We start from the raw sequence: 20,348 nt of genomic DNA, 5'->3' as shown, positions 1-20,348 counted from the left end.
TTCTAATCACAGCTTTCCCTTCTCCAGCTCTCAGGCACTCCATCAGAGCCCTCCCAGCCTCGGGCTTTGCACTTTTACTTCCCCCCCTTTGTGACCGTTCCCTCTTCTCAGAGGCACACCAAAAATAAGGTTGCCACAGCAAAAGAGTGAGCGAAAAAGAGGTGAGAACTCCATCAAAAAAATTCACACTCAGTGAAGTTTTAGCTTGTCGGGATGCGTGGCATGACACGTCGACTCTGTGGAAAAGTTAGCGCGAAGATGGTTTAATGGTGAGATGAGGTGATAAACGGAGGAAATGTGGCAACAAGTGTCCGTGGGATGTGAAGTGGGAGTTACAATCAGAAGGAAAAGGCAGGAGTCGCAGTTGTGTAGGGATGTATGTTTATTTGGAGCTCGGGGGTGTATAAAAACGTATTAAATGCCATAATGGAAGACGGGGAGGCCACAGTGTTAGGACTGCGTAGATCTAAGCCTCTTTTTTTTTTTCGTTGGGAGGGAGCTTTTCTTATTCAAAACAGCCCCACAAAAGACTTCCAGTGAGCCTTGCCACATCCCCATCTGACTTGGGGCCATTCATCAGCCTTCCAAGCCTATCAATGACATGTCCCCATCAGGGCTCCTATAAAATCAGCCCCTTTCCCATGAAACATCAGCAAACATTTTGACGGGTCTGGCTTTCCCCCCGCTGGATTTCTGGAGTCTCTACCCCCCCCAACCCCCCCACCCGCCCCTCTTTTTTCCTCCCTTATTCCCACCTCCCCCTCCCTCTCCTCCGCCAACACCACCCCTCTCTGGGCGAACCTCAGATCCTCAACATCTCCTGTGACGGGCAGTGGTCACGGAAAACACTGAGCGAGACAAGGGGAGAAGCCGCTGAGGAGGGGGAAACGTGCACTAAGCCATTTTCTTGGAGGAGCCAGTGTTGTTGATGGGAAGAGGATGCATTGCGGGCTGCTGGAGGAGCCTGATATGGATTCCACAGGTCAGTCCTGTTAAACTCTTGCTTATATGGGTGCATTTAGAAAATCAGCTTCTGTTCAGAAATGTTGGGGCGAGTTTCTGCCGCTGCACTTTACTGAAAGTCTCAAACTTTCTCTGTAGTCATTCAGAGGAGGCGTCTGGATGATTGGGTGTTGATTTTGTCCTTTTTCTCATTTTTTTTAGAGTTTTAAATTACTTGTGTTATTCATGAAGGAGTCTTTTTGGTCACACACATTTATGGGAAGTGCTGTTAAGTTACACAACACACTTGTCCGTCGATTAAAGAAAAGTCACAGAAAGCAGGGAACAGTCCTTAATCTACAGTGTTTTCTTGAGCAAGTAGTTTCCTGCGGTTTTTTATTTTCGGTCTATTTTTAAAAATTGCACTGGTCATCAGTGGTGGAGAAATAAAAACAATGTGGTGCTTTTTAAAGTATCATGCACCTGCTCTTTTTGTTGTATTTCTCTGTTTTTTGAGTCCAAAACTAAAGCATTTATTAAACTTCAAACTGAATTTTACTGTGAATTCATCAGTAAAATTATCTGATTAGAGGGTTGAAGAAAACTAATTATGCTGTGGGGTTATTTGTTTAAAAAAAAAAAGTTTGGTCAGTGAATTATCATTTAGCCTCGGACACACAAAAAAAGCACATTTGCAGTGCAGTAGTGCAGTGTAAAGTAGTTAAGTCCTGAATGTGTGTTAATAGATGAGTGAACATCCGTTTCACTTGTTGATCAAATTTAATCCAATTATTTAGATCCCCAACTTATTGAGATCTGAGCCTCTGTGGAGAATTAGCTTCACTTCAGTGGATTCACTTTTTCATTTCCAGGGTTTGTTTTTCTTTTCTTTTCTTTTTTTAGGTGGACAGAAACAAATGCTGTCAGCAAATGATGAGAAATGTCAGTGACACCTGTTGCGTTTTATTCAAAGTTAATATGCAAATGTTTAGGCTGTGAGGTTTTTTTATTGTGTAACAGGCATCACATTACTAATAATCAGCAGTAATGTAAAGGTGGTGATGTAGTTACAATCAACTACTTCACTACAGACAATTAAAGAGTAAGCTAATCATTTATTTAACATAAATAGAAAAATCTTCCTCCACGTCTGTGTACAGAGACGATGAGGCGCTAACTGCAGCCTGATCTTTTTCCTGTCAGCACGTGCCCAACATCAAGATGCAGATCCTCATCAAGTGTAAACTTCTAAAACTTTTCAATATCTGTGACCTCCTCTGAATCCCCCTGTGAGCTGCACCAACAGGTCGTCCTGCCAACAGTCTGTCCTAGCAACAGCTGCTATGGTGACTGTTGTCAGTTCACATGCAGGAAAAAAAGAGATTTACACAATTTCAAGAAATATTATGTGAATATTTGTTGAAGAGGTTAGAAGTAACTCATGTAGCACTTTTACTTTACTGGTGTATGTACTGCATAAACTTCTGAGGCATCTTTGCTGCTCATTTCCATTTTAGATTACATTAGAGTTTAGAGTTTTTATTCACTGATTTAATTGAAAATATTCTACTTCTCCCTGTTTAGGACATTCAGTTTTATACAACTGGCTGATGAAGAGGAAGTTGTAGTTTATAATCACAGAAAAATAAAATTCAGAAAATGCTTTGTTGCATTTAAATAAACAAGAAGAATATGAATCACACCCAATTTCCTTCTTAATTACACTACATTATCAAACACTGAATACTTTTTTGGAAACAAATAAAAGAATTTTAAATGGATTTCCACTCTGTCAGGCAGTTTCTACATGAAAGCTTTGGTGTTTTGCTGCAGCTCGGTCACAGAAAGCACACCAGTCGAGCTATTTCTAAGTAGAAATTAAAACAGGACAATGGCCTCTATTCCAGCAGACTGCTTCAGTAATGCGCACAGGCTCTTTTAAGCAAGTGTGTACGCTCGTAGGTCTCCTGGGAACAATGCTGGATTCCTGCCGTCTTGGTGAAAACATCTCAAATAGAGCCATGGCTGCAGCGCTGCCCATACAATCGATTGTTGTCAGCTCGCCCTGTCACAGAAGTGACATTTAAAGTGTCCTATATAGGCAGTGGCACTGATAATGTAAATAAAGCTTTAGCTCTGAGTTTAGTACAGAAAGTGAGTTTTTAAATTGACAGTTTGAGTGAAAATTGAAAAACAAAAAACTAATTTTGCCCAAATGACAAAAAAAGGGTGCACTGTTAAATTCTTACAATTATATTCTTCTGAGCAGAGTCTTAATTTCATAATCACTTCTGTCTAAATAACAACATAAAATGTATTTTTTCTAAGTGGTACTGAGAAGTGATCTGTGGTCCTTCATGTGTTTTTAGAGAGTTGGATTGAAAGATGCCTCAATGAGAGCGAGAGCAAGCGATACTCCAGTCACACGTCTCTGGGGAACATGTCCAACGATGAACGTAAGCAGGACAAACACTATTACACTAAAGCTACTGACTTCACCAAGGAATCTGGTAACCTGCTGTGTTGTGTGTTTCCCAGACGTCATTTGTAAATCTCAAATCAATGTTTTGCACTGTGTGGGTTGTATGTAAAATCCTAAATGTGTTGTATGTTACAGATGAAGAAAAAGAAAACAACAGAGCCTCTAAACCACATTCGACACCGGCTACTCTGGAATGGTAAGTTAAGAACAAAGCTAAATGTTGTTGTTTTTTTTTTTTCCTTCACTCATCTGTAAAATTGAATGAGATAACAGTGAGAAAATGTGAATAACATTTTTTTTGTCAAATAGCAATAATTAGAATCAAATATAGTGAATTAATGTAAATATAATGTGGCCAGAAAAAAGTTTTTTTTAGTAAACCATTGTTTTAATTGAAGCTTTTCATTGTGTTCAACATAACAGAATGTAAAACGTCAAGTCCATTTTATTTTGCAGTTGTACAGGTTTACACACTAGTTTCTTTCCACTGCATCACAGGCACAGCTCAAATACTTAAAAAAAATATTTGTGAGACATACTGAACATATTTTTGTATATTAAGTAATAACAGGGAAGATAATTTAGAGAAACCTTATTTGTTTTGTTTTTCAAACCTTAAACTTGCATCTTATCAGATAAGGTTTTATTTATTTCACATCCTCCACATGTGTAAAATACAAACCTCACACATACTTTTAGTCTCTATGTGCCTGCCTGTTGCACCGCCCCATGACCACTTAATGGCATTCAAAACACACATGGGCTTAAATGAATATTAATACTGATTTAACCTGCACTGTGGGGGGCTTAAACCCAGAGTGAGGAACATGAGTGGAGTCAATGTATCTTTTATTATATGTCCTTTATAAAGAGAGGCATTATAGACATTAATGCTATTGTAACTGGCGCTTGTAATGATTGTGATAATTAAATTTTAGCAGGTTGTTTCATTAAAAGTAAACAATATCTGCTTTTACAAAGGTAATGATGATTTCTTTGATTTTTTTCATTGTTAAACCAGAGAGGACACATGCTCACAGGAGTATTGGACAAAAGTAAAATCAGGTCTATATATTTGTGCAATATAACAGGGATTTATATACGATTTAGAAATAAAGTAAAAAAAAATCTCATAAAGGCATAGAAAATATTTTTATCAACATTATAAATGAATGTGTAGTTTGCTGACTTCATGAAGGTCCAGGCTGTGAATTTCCCCCTTTGTAATCAATTTGTTGCTCCTTTAAACATTAACTCTCCCATTCTGTCCGTCAGAGAAGTGACCTGGTCCAAACTGCACATGATAGTTTCCATGGTTCAGTGTTTAAGGCTGTGGGTGTAAAGAGGATAGACATTAAAATTTACTAGAAATAACATCCTCCTATTATAAAAATATTTGATTTATTAGAAAAGGAGTTGTTCCAAACATATCGAAGACTACAGTAAATACACAAATTCTCAAACTAAAATCTGAATATCAATGTGTGCACAAAAATAGGTGAAATCATTCTCAAGCTGAAAAACATGTGTGTGGTTAATGCTACATCAGAGGTCAGTGGTAATGATGTGTCCCTCAACACATTTTGTATTTGCAAACTGGAAGACACGTTCAGAAGTTTCACTGACAGTGAAGAGGCTTTAAAGCTGCATTACATGATTACTTTTAATGGACCATTGGGGGCAGAAATACTGCAACACAAACAAAAAGTATCACAGCATTTAAAAATAACTTTATTCTATAGCAAACAAAGAATAGAAGTAAACACAATCCAACATATAAATGATTAAACATGTTGAAATGATTTAAAACAATTACAACAAATACCACATTTTTGGATATCCAGTTTTTAATTTCAGAAAGTCAGGAGATAAAAAAGGACACATTTATGGCTCCAGACTTTATCTGAACATACAGTTGTGTATCATCCGCGTAGCAATGAAAATCAGTTTTATGTCTACACATGATTGGCCCCCGGGGCAGCATGTAGACAGTAAATAAAAGGGAACCCAGAATAGACCCGTGGGGGACCCCACGAAAGAGAGGAGGCATCTCCAAGCATAACAAAGACAGACCTGACAGATAAGAGATGAACCAATTCAGAGCCACATCAGTGATGCCAACAAAGTTTTTCAGACAGCTGATTGTGACACAACACAACAAAATACAAATCAGTGACATGGAGAAAGTGAAGAGATCTGTTCATTTTGCTGCTCATTGGAATCGGCAGTACTCACAACCCTTTCACATTAAGAGAAATTTTAATCAGTGCTAATACCAAAAATATACCTTAATGGAGATGACGAAACCATTTACAGATAAAAATCCAAACACACACACACACACACACACACACACACACACACACACACACACACACACATACACATACATGACCACTGTAAAAGGTTTGAAAATATAAAATGTCCGATGTTGGGAATATTTCATTAAAAATTTAATATGCCTAGAATTTATCAGAATTTTTCCACTGTAGCTGTTAACAAAACAAGATTGCTTACTATCACCAGGAAAATCAGCTTTTGGATTCTCTTTTACATATGTATCACCACAGGAGCAGTTGATGATGTAACCCTGAGAGTAATAAGATCCACATTGTCGTGTTTAGGGTCTAAATATCACAGATGAAAAGATGTGTGCAGCAGTATGCGTTGCTAAGTGAGACAGCTTGTCTCATGGTGCTTGCTGTTTGGAGCCATCTATAGCGTTTAACGTCTATGTAGATGCATTAATTGTCCATCTTGCTTTATGTGATGATGTGTTTCTGTGAATGTGCAGACTTGTTGCTACTTTAATGTACATAAAGATGCTGTTTTTTAATTGTATAACATTAAATATAACATTATATAATATAACATTAAACATTTTTTAATGTTATATGATTTGTGGTTTTTCAGTTTTGATTGTGGCTCTTTATGTTTGTGTGTCACACTTCATATTTTTCTTGCATATTTTTCACCATATTTAGAAGAAATTCCACAAACCTCTCATTTCATCTCATTAATGTTAACAATATTGTGTTAACAAGTACCACACTTTGTTTATTTTTAAGATACTGATGAATCTCCTTGTCATTCACAGGCTAGAGGAGAACTATGAGATAGCCGAAGGTGTGTGCATCCCCCGAAGTGCCCTCTACATGCATTACCTAGACTTCAGCGAGAAGCACGACACGCAGCCAGTGAACGCAGCCAGCTTTGGAAAGGTAAGATTCAAAACGTTCATAAAGATGAAGGTTAAACTCAACATTCCCACCTGCATCCAGTTTAACTCAAAACTGTCTTGTAATGTCTGTAACATCTGCAGTGAGTGTTTTTCTGTGAAAATGTTTTTTGGTTAATGATTATGAGCTGCAATTGAGCAGTTCTTTGAAAACAGGGCAGCACCCCAACATTGATCGCAGAGATTTCTCTCAGCTTTCTAGGGTTTAGTATGTATTAGAAGATACAAACAACAGTCAGATGTTTTAGCCCCTATGAAAGCAGTAATCTCATCCAGTCAATCAGCCATAAGCGTTAGCCTGACCATTTCATGCCTGGGTTGGTTTTGTGCTGCAGCTCTGGCTGCTGTGTTGAAGTAATATCAACTGCAGCTCAGTGTGAAGCAAAGCTCTGCGGTCGTTCACTGAACACATAATCTAGAGCCAAAGGAGATGTGCTTTCGTCTGTTCCCACAACCCCAAGAAGTTCCTCAGCCTTCCTACCCCCAGCCATCCCCTGTACCCTGGACTCTGGCCCCAACCCCCAACCCTGGGCCCACCCCCGCCCCTCCACAGCTCCTGTCGGAAGATATTGAAAAAGAGAAGGGGCCTGGATTAATGTGTAATTAAAGGAAATTTGGAAGGGTGAGATGTTGCGGAATGTTAGATCAGTGGCTGGAGCAGTGTGGGGTGTCCTTTAGGAAGGCTTCATTGATTCAGGACAAAAAAACGAGAGAGGGCCCGGACTGCCTCCCTGTCTGCTCATTTATCAAGCGGGGCCTGACAGAAACTTCACAGCTTGGCCTCTTTTTTCATCCCACACAATGGAGAGCTACACTGTTTGCTAAAGTTTCTGCACCAGGAGCTGGACCAAGGAGCCAATCTCTTTGGACAAAAAGAGAGGAAAGGAAGAAGGAGGGAGTGGAGAAGAGAAAGAGAGTGAGAAGGAGAGAGGATGGGTGGGTGGATGGATGAGGGGAGAATGTTGATATAGAAAAAAAAGTAATACCCCTGGATGTCATAAATGGATGGTTCTCAAAGCTTTTATTTTCCTCACAGACCTCCCTGTGGACACAGCTATAAGACCTTCATGTTGTTCTGCTGACAAACTTTATTAAACCCTTAATCATAAAGAAGTGAAAATACTGTACAAGCACAGTGTCTTCTGTTAAGTAATGTATAAGGTTTTACTGTGTATTACTGTGTGTACTATACAGTAATTTCTACAACTATAAAGATCTTATTTGACTGTGTCACCTGTTTCCATCTCCTTTTATTTTTCTCTTTACTGTTAGGAATGAGATGAATCTGATATAACTCCAAAAACAAAAAAGTTCATCCTCTCTCTGTGTAATTGCAGCACACTGACAACTTTTCTCTCCTACAATGAACAGATCATAAGGCAGCAGTTTCCAGCGTTGACTACCAGGAGACTGGGAACAAGAGGGCAGTCGAAGTAAGTTGGATTAGTTTCAGTTTTTGTCATAAACATTCAAAACATAATACAGTTGTCCAAATATTAACAAAATAACCAAAAAATAGATTAATAAATAAAACAAAACAAAACAAAAAAAAAAAATTAGAGCAAACATGGGGCATTCTTTTTAAATAAGAAAGGAAATCTATTCTCTTAATTTACTGGAAATCTACAGTAACTCAGCTTGATAGAAATTTATCTGATTTATCACAGATGATAAAAATAAAGATCTGATATTGTAGCATACATCTAGGTTTTTTCAATATTTTTTAAATTAATAATAAATATCTGATAGGAGAAGGCCATTTGATGAAACGGTGATATGCTGTATATTTATATAAAATCTGACAAAGGGAAGAACAAACTGTGCACCGTCTGTCCTCCTCAGGTATCACTACTATGGCATAGCGGTGAAGGAGAGCTCTCAGTATTATGACGTGATGTACTCCAAAAAGGGAGCGGCGTGGGTGAACGAGACGGGGAAGAAAGAGGTCACGAAGCAGACAGTGGCGTATTCACCACGCTCCAAACTGGGGACGCTCCTGCCAGAGTTTCCAAATGTCAAAGACCTAAATTTGCCCGCCAGCCTGCCAGAAGAGAGGGTAAACAGGAGTTTTAAAAGTCCATCCTTACAGACCCCCCCACCCCCCTCACCACTCTCGTCCCATCTCTCCCTGCCATCTCACCATCTCTGCGCCCCCTCTGGCTCTTTTATCTGGATTTTCACTGGGTTTGCGTTTAGAGAAGGACCCTGAGGATTTATATGCTGGCTCCTCACTAACTCTTAATCTTTTGGGGGAGATAATAAGATCTAGCAATGGACAAAGGACAGGCACTAGCTGTCCGGCTTTTAAAGAGGGGCCATGATTTTAAATGGTTTGTGTTTTGCTGATCTCTAAAGCTCGTTTTATATTACTCCGCTCCAGCGTAGACCTGTTACATGTATTTATTGGTTCACATGCTTTGTTCAAGATTTATTCTCCTGTTTTTGTACCACTGTTTTTGTAGTTTCCCCAAAAGAGAAAAAAAAAGCTGTTAAGCTTGTGATGCAATTAGATTAATACTTTGTTGTTGCCCACAGGTGTCAACCTTCATCATGATGTACAGAACGCACTGTCAGAGGATACTGGACACTGTTATTCGAGCCAACTTTGACGAGGCAAGGATCCTTCTGTTTTAAGCCATTAAAAAAAAAATTAAAAATCAAATTGTGTTAAAATGAACAATATTGTGTGTCTGTGGTGTCCGCAGGTCCAAAGCTTCCTGCTGCACTTCTGGCAGGGCATGCCGCCCCACATGCTCCCTGTCCTCGGCTCCCCCACGGTGGTGAACATAGTCGGTGTTTGTGACTCCATCCTCTACAAGGCCATCTCTGGGGTGCTGATGCCCACCGTCCTGCAAGCACTGCCTGATAGGTCAGTGGGTGTTCTAACCTTCGCTCTTACTGTGAGTCAGTTTTGTATCATTTTCCGATCTGTTTTTTTTTTTTTTTACAGCTGGATGTGAGGTATGTTTTTCACTGCTCTGACTTATCAACAGACTTTTGTTTTTATTTGTGTGAACCTTCAGTGTGAAGTGAAACTGTTGTATTAACAGTGACAGCATCATTTAGTTCAGTTTACTGATCTTTAGACTTTTTGTCTTATTAATAATATCATGTACCTCAAGACTTATGCACGTCTTACTATACTATACTTTTTACTATATTACACTGCTGCATAGGTAGTGTATTATTATGTGGAACAAATTGTTCTTGCACCTCCATAGCATGTTTTGTACTTACTTCTTTTCCCAAAAAAAAGTTATTTAAGGGTGTGCAGCAACATTTTTCAACTTTACTCTGACAAGTAACGTTGAAAATGTGAGAGCAATTACGTTTAAAAGATAGTTTGAGAAGAAGAGGAGGATAAAGTCAGGTGAAAAACTCAGTTAATTATTCGAAGTACTTTTCAAAAAAACAACTATCCTCCACTGTTCCAGCTTCTCAAATGTGTGGATTTGTCACACGTGAATAAAACTTAACTCAAGGTCCACTTACTGGCTTTTTCTGTAGCTTTTCACCACATCTCAGTTGCTCTCAGCTTTAAGTTTTGTTCAAAAGAAACAATTTGAGGATTGTAATGGGCTTTTTTAAATATATATGTTGCTATGAATTGATATTGTGAGTAGAAGACCTATTTGAAAGCTGAGGTATTTATTGTGTTTCTGTTTTCCCTCATGTACACAGTTTGACTCAGGTTATTCGGAAATTTGCCAAACAGCTTGATGAGTGGCTTAAAATAGCACTTCATGACCTTCCTGAAAACCTGAGAAATATCAAATTTGAATGTGAGTATGAAATTCCCATTTTACATCATAAGAAAATAGAGATTCTTCATTTTTATTTTTTTTTAAAAAGACAGAAGAGAAGAAATAATGATTCACAGGAGTAACCATGTTTTTTCTCCTTTTCTGTTTCCAGTATCGAGGAGATTTTCTCAGATTCTAAAGCGACAAACATCATTAAACCATCTTTGTCAGGTGCCTATCGTGGTCTGAATGTTTTTTTTTTTTTTTTTAATAAAATCCATATGAACAAACACAGCTGATAAGGGATATGGGTATGTTTGTGTAAGTAATATTGTTGATATATCTGTCCCCAGGCATCGCGGACTGTGATAAACAGTGCCGACATCACCTTCCAAATGCTGGAGGACTGGAGGAATGTGGACTTGAACAGCATCACCAAGCAGACACTTTACACCATGGAGGACTCACAGGAGGAGCACAGGCAGCTTATTATCCACTGTAAGTCCCTGCACTTCAACTGACTTCAATCTTACACACCAGACAGAGACAGAGAGTTACACTTAACTCACCCACAAAAACAACACCCTGAGGGACAATCATTCCCACGACCAGCAGAGTCAAAGCTTTAATGATGGAGACCAAAAGGTTAAATAAGTTCACTCTCCTCTGAAACACCCTGCGGAGCATCTCCAATCATCAGTCCTGACGGGATCAGAGGTCACAGATACGCAGAAGATGTCACATGAAGATGCCATTTGCCTCTTGCCATTTGTTAAATCCTATGTTACCTGATGTTCTGCCTCCTGTCACAGTGTATCAGGAGTTTGACCGTCTACTAGAGGAGCAGTCTCCGATCGAGGCGTACATCGAGTGGCTGGACTCAATGGTGGACCGCTGTGTCGTCAAGGTCAGACCAAAAAAAAAAATTATACACAGTCTGACTCAGCACATTTTTGTTTAAATTACCTTGTCTGTAGTTCAAGATGGATGGGTGAAGTTTAAATGTTTGTCTCTGAAAAGTGATTTTAACTAAACATTTCAAGTATTTGCACAGCAGATCATTTTGCCCTTTAAAAGACACCTGCGTCTGAAAGCCACTCGTCCCTGCGTGTCTTTCTTACACAGAGGCACTTACACTGCAATCCTCCCAGTTAATGATGTCTTCAAGCTTCCCATTTGCGGCCATTACGGCCAGATATGGGCTTGTAAAATTTGGTTGCCCTGGAAACGTCTTGGACTGCCCAGACAATAGTTCAATAGGAAGGCGTGTCCCCGGGGGCAAATTAAATAGTTGACTTGTTGACATGTTTTTCGTTCCTGAGGGTTAAGCCCCAATACGGACCCAGGGGTTAATTCTACCCCGCCATCCCCACCCTTCCCCCATCTTTTCTCATGGAAATGTTCTCTCTAGGTGGCAGGGAAGAGGCCCGGGTGCCTGAAGAAGGTGGCCCAACAGTTCCTGCTGATGTGGTCGTGTTTCGGTACCAGAGTTATCCGGGATATGACCCTCCACAGCGCGCCCAGCTTTGGTGAGCTGCTTGTGCTTTATCATCATTCCTTCATGCAACAGATGGGAAAAACACGAGTTACCATACCACATGGATTTATAGGACACAAACAATACTGTAGCGGTGCTTTGTCTGCTTGATCAAAAAATAAAATCTGATGCAAACCAATTTACATTTTTTATATTCTCCAACCTGAAGAACTCATTAAAAAGTTTACTAAAAGTATAGCTCTTAAATGATCATGTAATGAGCATCAATGTCATCACTTCACATCACATAGCAAACACAGTCTTGTATCTTGTAATGGTATTTTAGAGATCTTTGAGTTTTAGTTACATTCTGCTCTACAACACACTATCTAGCCTAATCCAGGGATGTCCATATTAAAAGGCCCAGTTGTTCAGACAAGTCTGTTTGCAGGTTCCCACCCCATATCATCACCACTAATGACCAAAACTGGTTTAAACATTCAGAAATTGTCTATGAATGAGTTCGGTACTAACAAATATGTGATTGTCGAACCAGGAGAGAAGGAACTAGTAAAATGGCTGTTGTTTTAATAGCTTGTTGTGCATGACTTAGGTTTGCAATAAGTGAAGAGCTGTGGAAATGGAAGAAAAGAAAATGGCTTCTCTTTCCTGTACTTGTGTCCTTTGGCCCTGTCTATGAATATCAAAGACACAGCTGGTTGCAGTGTTTTGATAAAGCAGGTCTCTGTGCACAAACAGCTAATTAACAAAAGACGCCCCTCCCCTCTCTCCGACGTGTTTGCCTGTCTTTTCCATTTTATGACCGGTCAGTATTACACCCTGCTCCCCTGAATAGCCACAAGTGTTTATTATGCGCACGGCAGCGGCAGTAGTGACCGGCACAATGACACAATTGTGACACTCCCTCACATGCCACAGTCTCATCTTCCGTGCGACCCCGGGGTCAGCTGACATATTTCTGGCACTGAATCGGTTCAAGGAAACAGGCGCGTTCGCTTCTTTTTAATAACAGCGGCCATCCTGTCAGTCTGCAGGATGTGATGTCATCAAACAGATGCTTTTAGAAACTTCAGTCTTAATGGTCATCGTCATTTATGTCTTTCCCAAAACATGCGTAGGCATCTTTTTTTTTTTCTTACACAACTGAGCCTCACTCTCCGTCACCACATCATTAAGCCACAATTAATTACATGTAACTAAATAACACTTGTTTCTCCTGTGTGTCTGCGTGCAGGATCCTTCCACCTGATCCATCTCATGTTTGACGATTATGTTCTTTACCTGCTGGAGTCCCTGCACTGCCAGGAGAGGGCCAACGACCTCATGAGAGCCATGAAGGGGGAGGGCAGCACAGGTGAGACCGCTACCTGCAGGGCTAATCAATACCATTGACAGCACATCTGCAAAAAATGTCTTGTGTAGTTATTGGGGGAAGAAGTTGAGCTGCATGTCACTGGAAATTTCCAAGACAATGTATGTTTGGTTGAATCATTTATCATTTAAATCCCCAAAATTCTGGTTCCAACTGTAGGATTTGCTGATTTTCTTTGTTTTATATGATAATAAAGTTAAAAGCTTTGGTTGTGGACTGTTGGTGAGACAAAACAAGCTGAACTGAACTGAAGACATCATCTTGAGTTTTAGGAAATTATAATGCGCATTTTCATTTATTTTATTTATTCATTTTTTTTCATTTTTTACTTGAGAAAATGAACTGGAAAATACTAAGATTAATCAGTAATGAAAATAATTATTAGTTACTAATTTGTTCCATATATTTTTCTTTAAAAATTAGCTGGTTTCTATTTGAAGTCTCTGTGCTTCTGAAAATATTATATAAAGCATAAAAATCTCTCGACTGTACAACTTGAAATGTCAAATTACTGAGGTCTTGACAATGTTGGGACCTAAATTTAGGGGTGACTGATCAGAAACTCTTCAGACTTCCTGGTCTTTTTTGTGTTTAGTGCTCAAATGAGGTGGTTTCCTCTCATCAGTTCTTGGTTTTACTGTTGTAGATTTTACTGGTGACGTGAAAGTGCAGTGAGGGACAGTTAACTGTACCTATATCCAGACCTTTCTCTTATAAATGGTTTATTTACTGTATTAGATGTATTATAGTAAATTCATAAATAGCTGCCAGCTTGTAATAAACCTGCAGTAATAATCGGGATGATAGGGAACTTTATCAGACGGGTATTATCCTTTCATTTATCGCATATTTTAGATTTATTTTGGCGTCTAAACACCAAACATGGCGTCTCTCTCGTATTAAATTGTCTAATGGCCTGTCGTCTCCTCGCACCTTCAGCAGAGAGAGAGGAGGAGTTCACACTGACAGAAACCACTCCCACCTCCCCATCCCCAGGATCCTACTCTCCTGCTCGGTCAGTCCACTCTGTGGGCGTCTCCTCGGCCAGCTCCCCGACAGCAGCCGTGTCCCCAGAGTACACAGGAGTCCCCACCACCACAGGTGAGACAGGCCACACAGTCACACACACACATCTTAAATAAGCAGGGGTTAACAGGATTCACTGCACATAGTTTTTCTGCGCCAACACATTTGTCTCTGTGTCTATATATGTGTCTACCAGGCGCTGTTCAGTCATATACCTGGTCCCTTACATACACAGTGACAACAGCAGGCGGCTCCACTCCAGAGGCCGGGCAGCAGCTGTCCTGTATGAGGAGCAGCTGCTCCAGTCCCTCCTCCATCCTCCGCCCACCGGATGCCAGTCTACACCCACAGAGAGGAACATGGGTAATTATGATTTTTATGATTGAAGTAATTCTCAAAGCCTTTTGGAAACATTAAAAATGTGTTGAATATTTTTTAATGAATTGCTTACTCTATTCTAGGTATACTGGTAGTTACAACTATGGCAGCTACGCCAACCAGCATCCTCACTCCATCCAGAGCCAGTACCCGAGTCTGGCCCATGAGCCGGCGATCCCAGCTCCCCTCCACTACTCCGCCTACCACCGCTCGTCTGCACAGGTCAGTCTCAGTCACCCATGTATTTCACCCATGCTGTATTTCAAAAAATGGAATCAGTCAATGAATTTGAATCTCTTTTCCTATCACAATCTATGTTGGTATAACTTAAGATGTAAATGACAAATATTATAAATAACTGAATTATTGATTAACATTAATATATGAGTTACATTTAAATGTTGCAGTTTCTTGAGGTGGAACTAATTTTATCCACCTTACATGCTGTTGGGTGGTTTAATCTATAACAATATATTAACAGAATATTACTCTGCAAAGTAAACTGCTTGTCAGGTAAATGTAGTGGAATTAAAAGAGCAATGTCCCCACTGAAATGTGGTGGAATAGAAGCATAAAGCAGTATAAAATGGAAAGTAAGTACAAATACCTCTAAATTCTACTCAAATACAATACTTGAGTAAATGTATGTAGTCACTTCACATCACTGAGAGCAGTTTACAGTGAAAGCTGCAGGTTATGCTGATGTCCATAGAGAGGAATGAAACCAGTGTCACATTATTTAAATAACACAAAAAAGTACGAACGTGATGTGCAAATATGTCTGTGTGACTGTCCAAACTGTAACTAATGCAGCCACAATACCGAGCTGCAGCCATGTTGGCTATTTCAATTGTGAGAATTAGGGGACAAAGTAGCATATGTGCATAAATATGCCCTGAAGTATGTGTCAGAATACAGTCTGTATAAATATATGTAAATCTTAATAAACAGTGTATGGGGAAATCCTGAAGCACAGATCCTTTTTATATCAGCAGCTCTTGAGTTTTTTGGATGAAAATATCAATCAACTGGCCTCTCAGACTTTGAACTGTCCTGTAAAGACAGAAGATGCACACTTGAGAAGGGGGTTATTGTGACGAGATGGAGTCGCTGATGTTACAGCTAATGTAGCAACTGGTGTGAGTTTACTCTTTTGATGGTAATTTCCTGTCAAGGGCCCTCCAGCCTCCGCTGCCTTTTTAGTGGGAGGAGATCAGCTGGGCCTCAGCGCTCGCAGTGTTTCTAAAAGTCCCCGACTCACCCTCTCCACACAGCGGAAGCAGACAGTGAAAGGTGGCTCAGGCCAGGGCCAAGAGGGGCCCTGCTCTGTTACTCCTCTTTCCAGTTCTCAATAGTCTCTTCATCTGTTTGAGCCAGTAGCCACAGAGCAGGGCAAGGGGGCGTTTATTAAAATATTGTTATTCAATGGTCTCTTTTCTGCTTGTGAACAAGAGGCAGCTGAGCCGTCTGTTCTGCTCTCTGACCTGCGCTGACTGTCTTTTTCCATGCCGTGATCCCTCATAATGGAATCGACTGTCGTGTTTATATTTAGTGAGAAAAGGGAAAAGGGTGCTACTTCCACTTTTTTTTTAAGCCTGTCTGAGCTTAAATCGGGCACAATGCCGGAGCTTTGTCTGTGTGAGAAGTTGGAGATGGAGCTGAAGTGAACAGAAAACTTTGACGGGTCCCCATCTGTCCAAAATATTTTTGTCAACAGGCAGATTTCATCAGGGCTGTTTCTGGTCAGTCACCATAGGCAACAAAAATAACACAGGAAAAACCATATTTTCATCTGATGTCTAATTTTCTTAAGTGGCTTAAATTTTCTATTTTGACCAGTCTGGTACAACTGGTGAAGCAATTTCCCCTGACAGGAAATTACCATTGGCAGGGTCAGTTCACACCCAGTGCTACATGATGAACACAGGATCAAATATGATATCAGCAGGACTGTAGCTACATTTGGGGACACTGAGGTCATGTCCTCTGTAAATGTTCTAGGGAGTTGGAGGTTTCAGCAGCATGGGGGGGAGTTTATATACTGCAGCTAAGAAGTTGCACACAGTGAGTTTCACAGGCTGAGTCCCACCTGTGCAGTATTTTTTGACTCAGTATGTTAAAATGTGACTGCTACCAATAAATGAATAAACAATTCAGCATTTTTCCACCAGTTTATTCCATGTAAACTTTCATTTAATGAAACCGTTCAACCTTTAGCTTAGCATAAAGACTGTAAACGTTAACACTCTTGCTCTGGCTCTGTCTGGAAATACAAATCCACCTGACAGCACCTCTAATTTTATACACACATGATATCTTTTTTGTTTATTTTGCACAAAAACCAAAGTGTAAAAATGACAGTTCGCTGCATAGGAGGGGTTATGTGCTAAACTATTTCTTTTCTCGGACAGAGACAGGTTTGTTGTATCCTTGTGTCTCCAGTTGCTAAGCTAAGCTAAGCTAACTGGCTGCTGTCTGTAGCTTTATGTTTAACAGACAGATATGATGAATCAGTGAACAAGCTTATTTCCCTTCCTTTTCCTTTACGAGAATTTACATTTACAAATAATATGATTTAATAGTTAACTGAATAATTAAATCAGGCTATAACCCTAAATAACAGAGGAAAAAAAAAACTTTTGGAAGCCTTTTATTGATAAACTTATTGATAGATTATCAATGAAAGATATTCATATCAAAAATTATGGGGTGAAAAAACTGAAATGGTCTCTCAAATCTGATCTGAATTTCTTTTTTTTTTTTTAATTTCCTGCCAAATTTATATTTTAAGAGGTTGTCCATGAGAAAGTTATAATGTTTCTCCTCAGTTTTTATCACTCTGTGTCCACTCCTTGAGCTGTTTTGGCTGATGTACAGTTTTTTTACAATATGCGTCAGAAATGAGTTGGAACAATTAGTCAGTTAATTGAGAAAATTAATTAGCAACTATTTTGATAATCAATTAATAGTTTGAGTCATTTTTCAACTTAAGTGCAAAACATTAACTGACTCCACCTCCTCAAATGTGTTGAGTTGACACTTTTCTTGACACTAATCAGCAGATTAATTAATAATTAAATTAATTAGTACTTGCAGCTTTTCTCTGTCTACAGTATACTTAATGTTTCTCTCAACTTTACTACATCACTAACTTCTCTGCTCTTCTTCTTCTCTACAGTACCAGCTCAATGGCCAGATGTCTCGGATGGAGCCTTGCTTGATGGGCAGCACTCCTCGGTTACACCCCACACCTGTCGCCCCCCGGTGGCCGGACGTGTCGCCCGCTAACAGCTGTTACACCAGCCCACCTATGCATTCATCCCGCTATGCCACCTCCGGGGACATGTACTCTCCCCTGGGCCCACGCAGGAACTCAGAGTACGAACACTCGCAGCATTTCCCCGGCTTTGCCTACATCAACGGAGAGGCCACCACGGGCTGGGCAAAATAGCCTTTAAACACTGATTTGGAAAGCCATGTACAAGCTCCGGGCCTGCCAAACTGGTGGATGCAAAGTCTCTGAACACTTCCCAATCAAGTTCATCAAATAAAAAGAGGAGCAGGGAGTGGAGAGTACCAATGCAAGGTAGTAGGAATCATGGTATGGACGTCCTGGCAATTCAAAAAGACTCATTACGTCAATCACGCTGATGATTGCAGTGTAATTTCCTAAAAAAAAAAAAATCTTCAGCAGTTGATGGAAGAAAAAATATTAAATCATTCAGATTGTCAAAACTTGCAGCAAAATCATTTTAAGAGTGCAATGCTGCTGCCAAGCTGTGCCTTTGTTTTTAGGAATGTACACCTCTGCCAGAGTTTCCCCCTCATCAGTCTCACAAGTCAGTGCGTGCATCATCCCACCTGCCGTCAGACAGTAGTGTCAGCGTCTGACAGATCAGTGTGTCACAAGCTGTTACTGACGCCAGCACAGTCTCAGTGACACCGCCGTCTCCTCTTGTTGCTCAGCACTGTGCAGCATCCTGTCGTGAGCTCGCTGCAGCAGATAAACCTCAGTCTGCTGCAGGAAGATGATGAACTGCACTGCCTTAACGCTCTCCTGGGACACCAGATACATACAGTGGCACAAAGCCAAAACATCACAAGTGATAGATATGAACTCATGAAAGACCGAGATCAGTGTGTTGAGGTGTCCTCATCTTGGATAGTGTTTTTTTTTTTTAATGATTGAATGCTGTGACTCAAAAACAACTGTACGAGTGTATTCTGTCGCAAGCTTTTCTGCTGTTTTCCTGTGACAATATATATATAGTATGTATTTTCTGTAACTTTGTAACATGGTGTATCCTTTATTTTCTATGTCACAATTGGTACTTTGTTCTCTGTTTTGTATGGTTAGTAAAGGACGCATTAACCTAGGGTTGTGTGTTTTATAATGCACTCAAAGCTACTGAGGACCTATTACCCTATGGGTATTTATAAAAAGGGAAAATATCAAAGTGTACAGTAACAAGTCTAGTCACTTTTCTGTAAATAAAAGCACTGGAAACCGTTTGTGGTGACTGTTAAACTATCACGGTTGAAACTGATGTGTATGTGGGGAAAATGTTGCCACATAAATAATTTCACAATCTAAAACAGTGAGTCATCTTTGTCAAATTGTCTTCTTTCTCTATTCTGCCTGTTCTGTCCTCTGTTTCTTTTACTCCGTCTGTGGAAAAACACACAAAAATGTCCAAACGTTAAAAAAACGGTGAACACATTATTGTATTGTTTTAATAGTCGTAATCAGTGTCAGCACTGGAGCAGAGTCTTGATCTTTTAAGTGCTGCTCTGTTTATACTTTATATGCTTGAATATAAGATGTTATTGAACAAATGTTTTAAATAGAGGTTTTTAAGGTATATTTGTGTTGACTTTATAACTTCTGACGTTCATTGCCGTTTGAAAGTTCATCATTTCGTTTTAGCTGTCCCTCACAATCTTGATATATGTTTTGTTACTGAAAAAGAAAAACATTTTCTGAAGTCCTCTGAGCTGATTTTACTTCTCTCTCCATGCACCCCAGTGACAACACAGTGGGGGGTTGGGTGAGTAGCACAGGGGCCACACTGCAGAAAGAATTACATTTCTATAGAGAGAATGTCCTGCTGTGCCAGGGTCATTGTACCTCAGTCCCGTAACCTTTGACCTCTGACCCCTGCTGAGGTTTGTATTTATTGGAACATAGATCCTCTGTGTTATGTCTCGCTGAAATCCTGCAGGATTCACAACTGAGACTTTGAATGAATGCAGAAAACTTGCTTATAGTGAGAAAAAAGAAAAAGACCGCTTTCATTGTGATTTAATCACCTGACCTGAGTGTCAATATCAATATCCGCTGAGGAGTTTAGAAGAAGATTGGTGAGTGTGGGTGTGAACAGGGACAGTGTCAGCTGTGAGAAACATGCTGCCAGTAGGTTTAACTGAAACACTGCTTATACTGTGGTTTCACCAAATCCCCCCCTTTTGTTTTTAAAAATAGTCATGTGCTCAAGAAGGCTATAAAAGAAATGTGCTCTACAATCTAAAATATATTTTTTATTTAAAAAGTAATTTCTTACTTTGTGTGTAAAGTATAACAATTGCAGTTCTTGTTTTGGATTTCAAACTGGGCCAATATTTCTAAACTCACAGTATTTACACATGGATAATGTTTCATTTGAAGCAGC

The 20,348-nt window shown here is 39.7% G+C and overlaps 1 protein-coding gene across 1 annotated transcript; it reads left to right on the top strand.

Annotated features, from left to right (window-relative positions):
* The first annotated feature begins 715 nt into the window (after positions 1-715).
* Positions 716-19,281, top strand: rfx4 (regulatory factor X, 4). Its single transcript, XM_018664380.2, is given in 19 exon segments — positions 716-982; positions 3,312-3,398; positions 3,560-3,620; positions 6,522-6,645; positions 8,034-8,095; positions 8,505-8,718; positions 9,198-9,275; positions 9,368-9,531; positions 10,344-10,444; positions 10,578-10,636; positions 10,759-10,903; positions 11,218-11,312; positions 11,817-11,934; positions 13,138-13,257; positions 14,215-14,376; positions 14,498-14,601; positions 14,603-14,664; positions 14,763-14,901; positions 17,858-19,281. Coding segments are annotated over 19 exon segments (2,211 nt in total). The 5' UTR covers positions 716-939; the 3' UTR covers positions 18,131-19,281.
* The last annotated feature ends 1,067 nt before the right edge of the window (positions 19,282-20,348 follow it).

The sequence above is a fragment of the Lates calcarifer genome, linkage group LG10 (assembly GCF_001640805.2).
Source record: "Lates calcarifer isolate ASB-BC8 linkage group LG10, TLL_Latcal_v3, whole genome shotgun sequence".
Taxonomy (NCBI): Eukaryota; Metazoa; Chordata; class Actinopteri; family Centropomidae; genus Lates; species Lates calcarifer.
The sequence above is the reverse complement of the archived record's forward strand: the minus strand, read 5'-3'. Positions and strand labels throughout refer to the sequence as shown.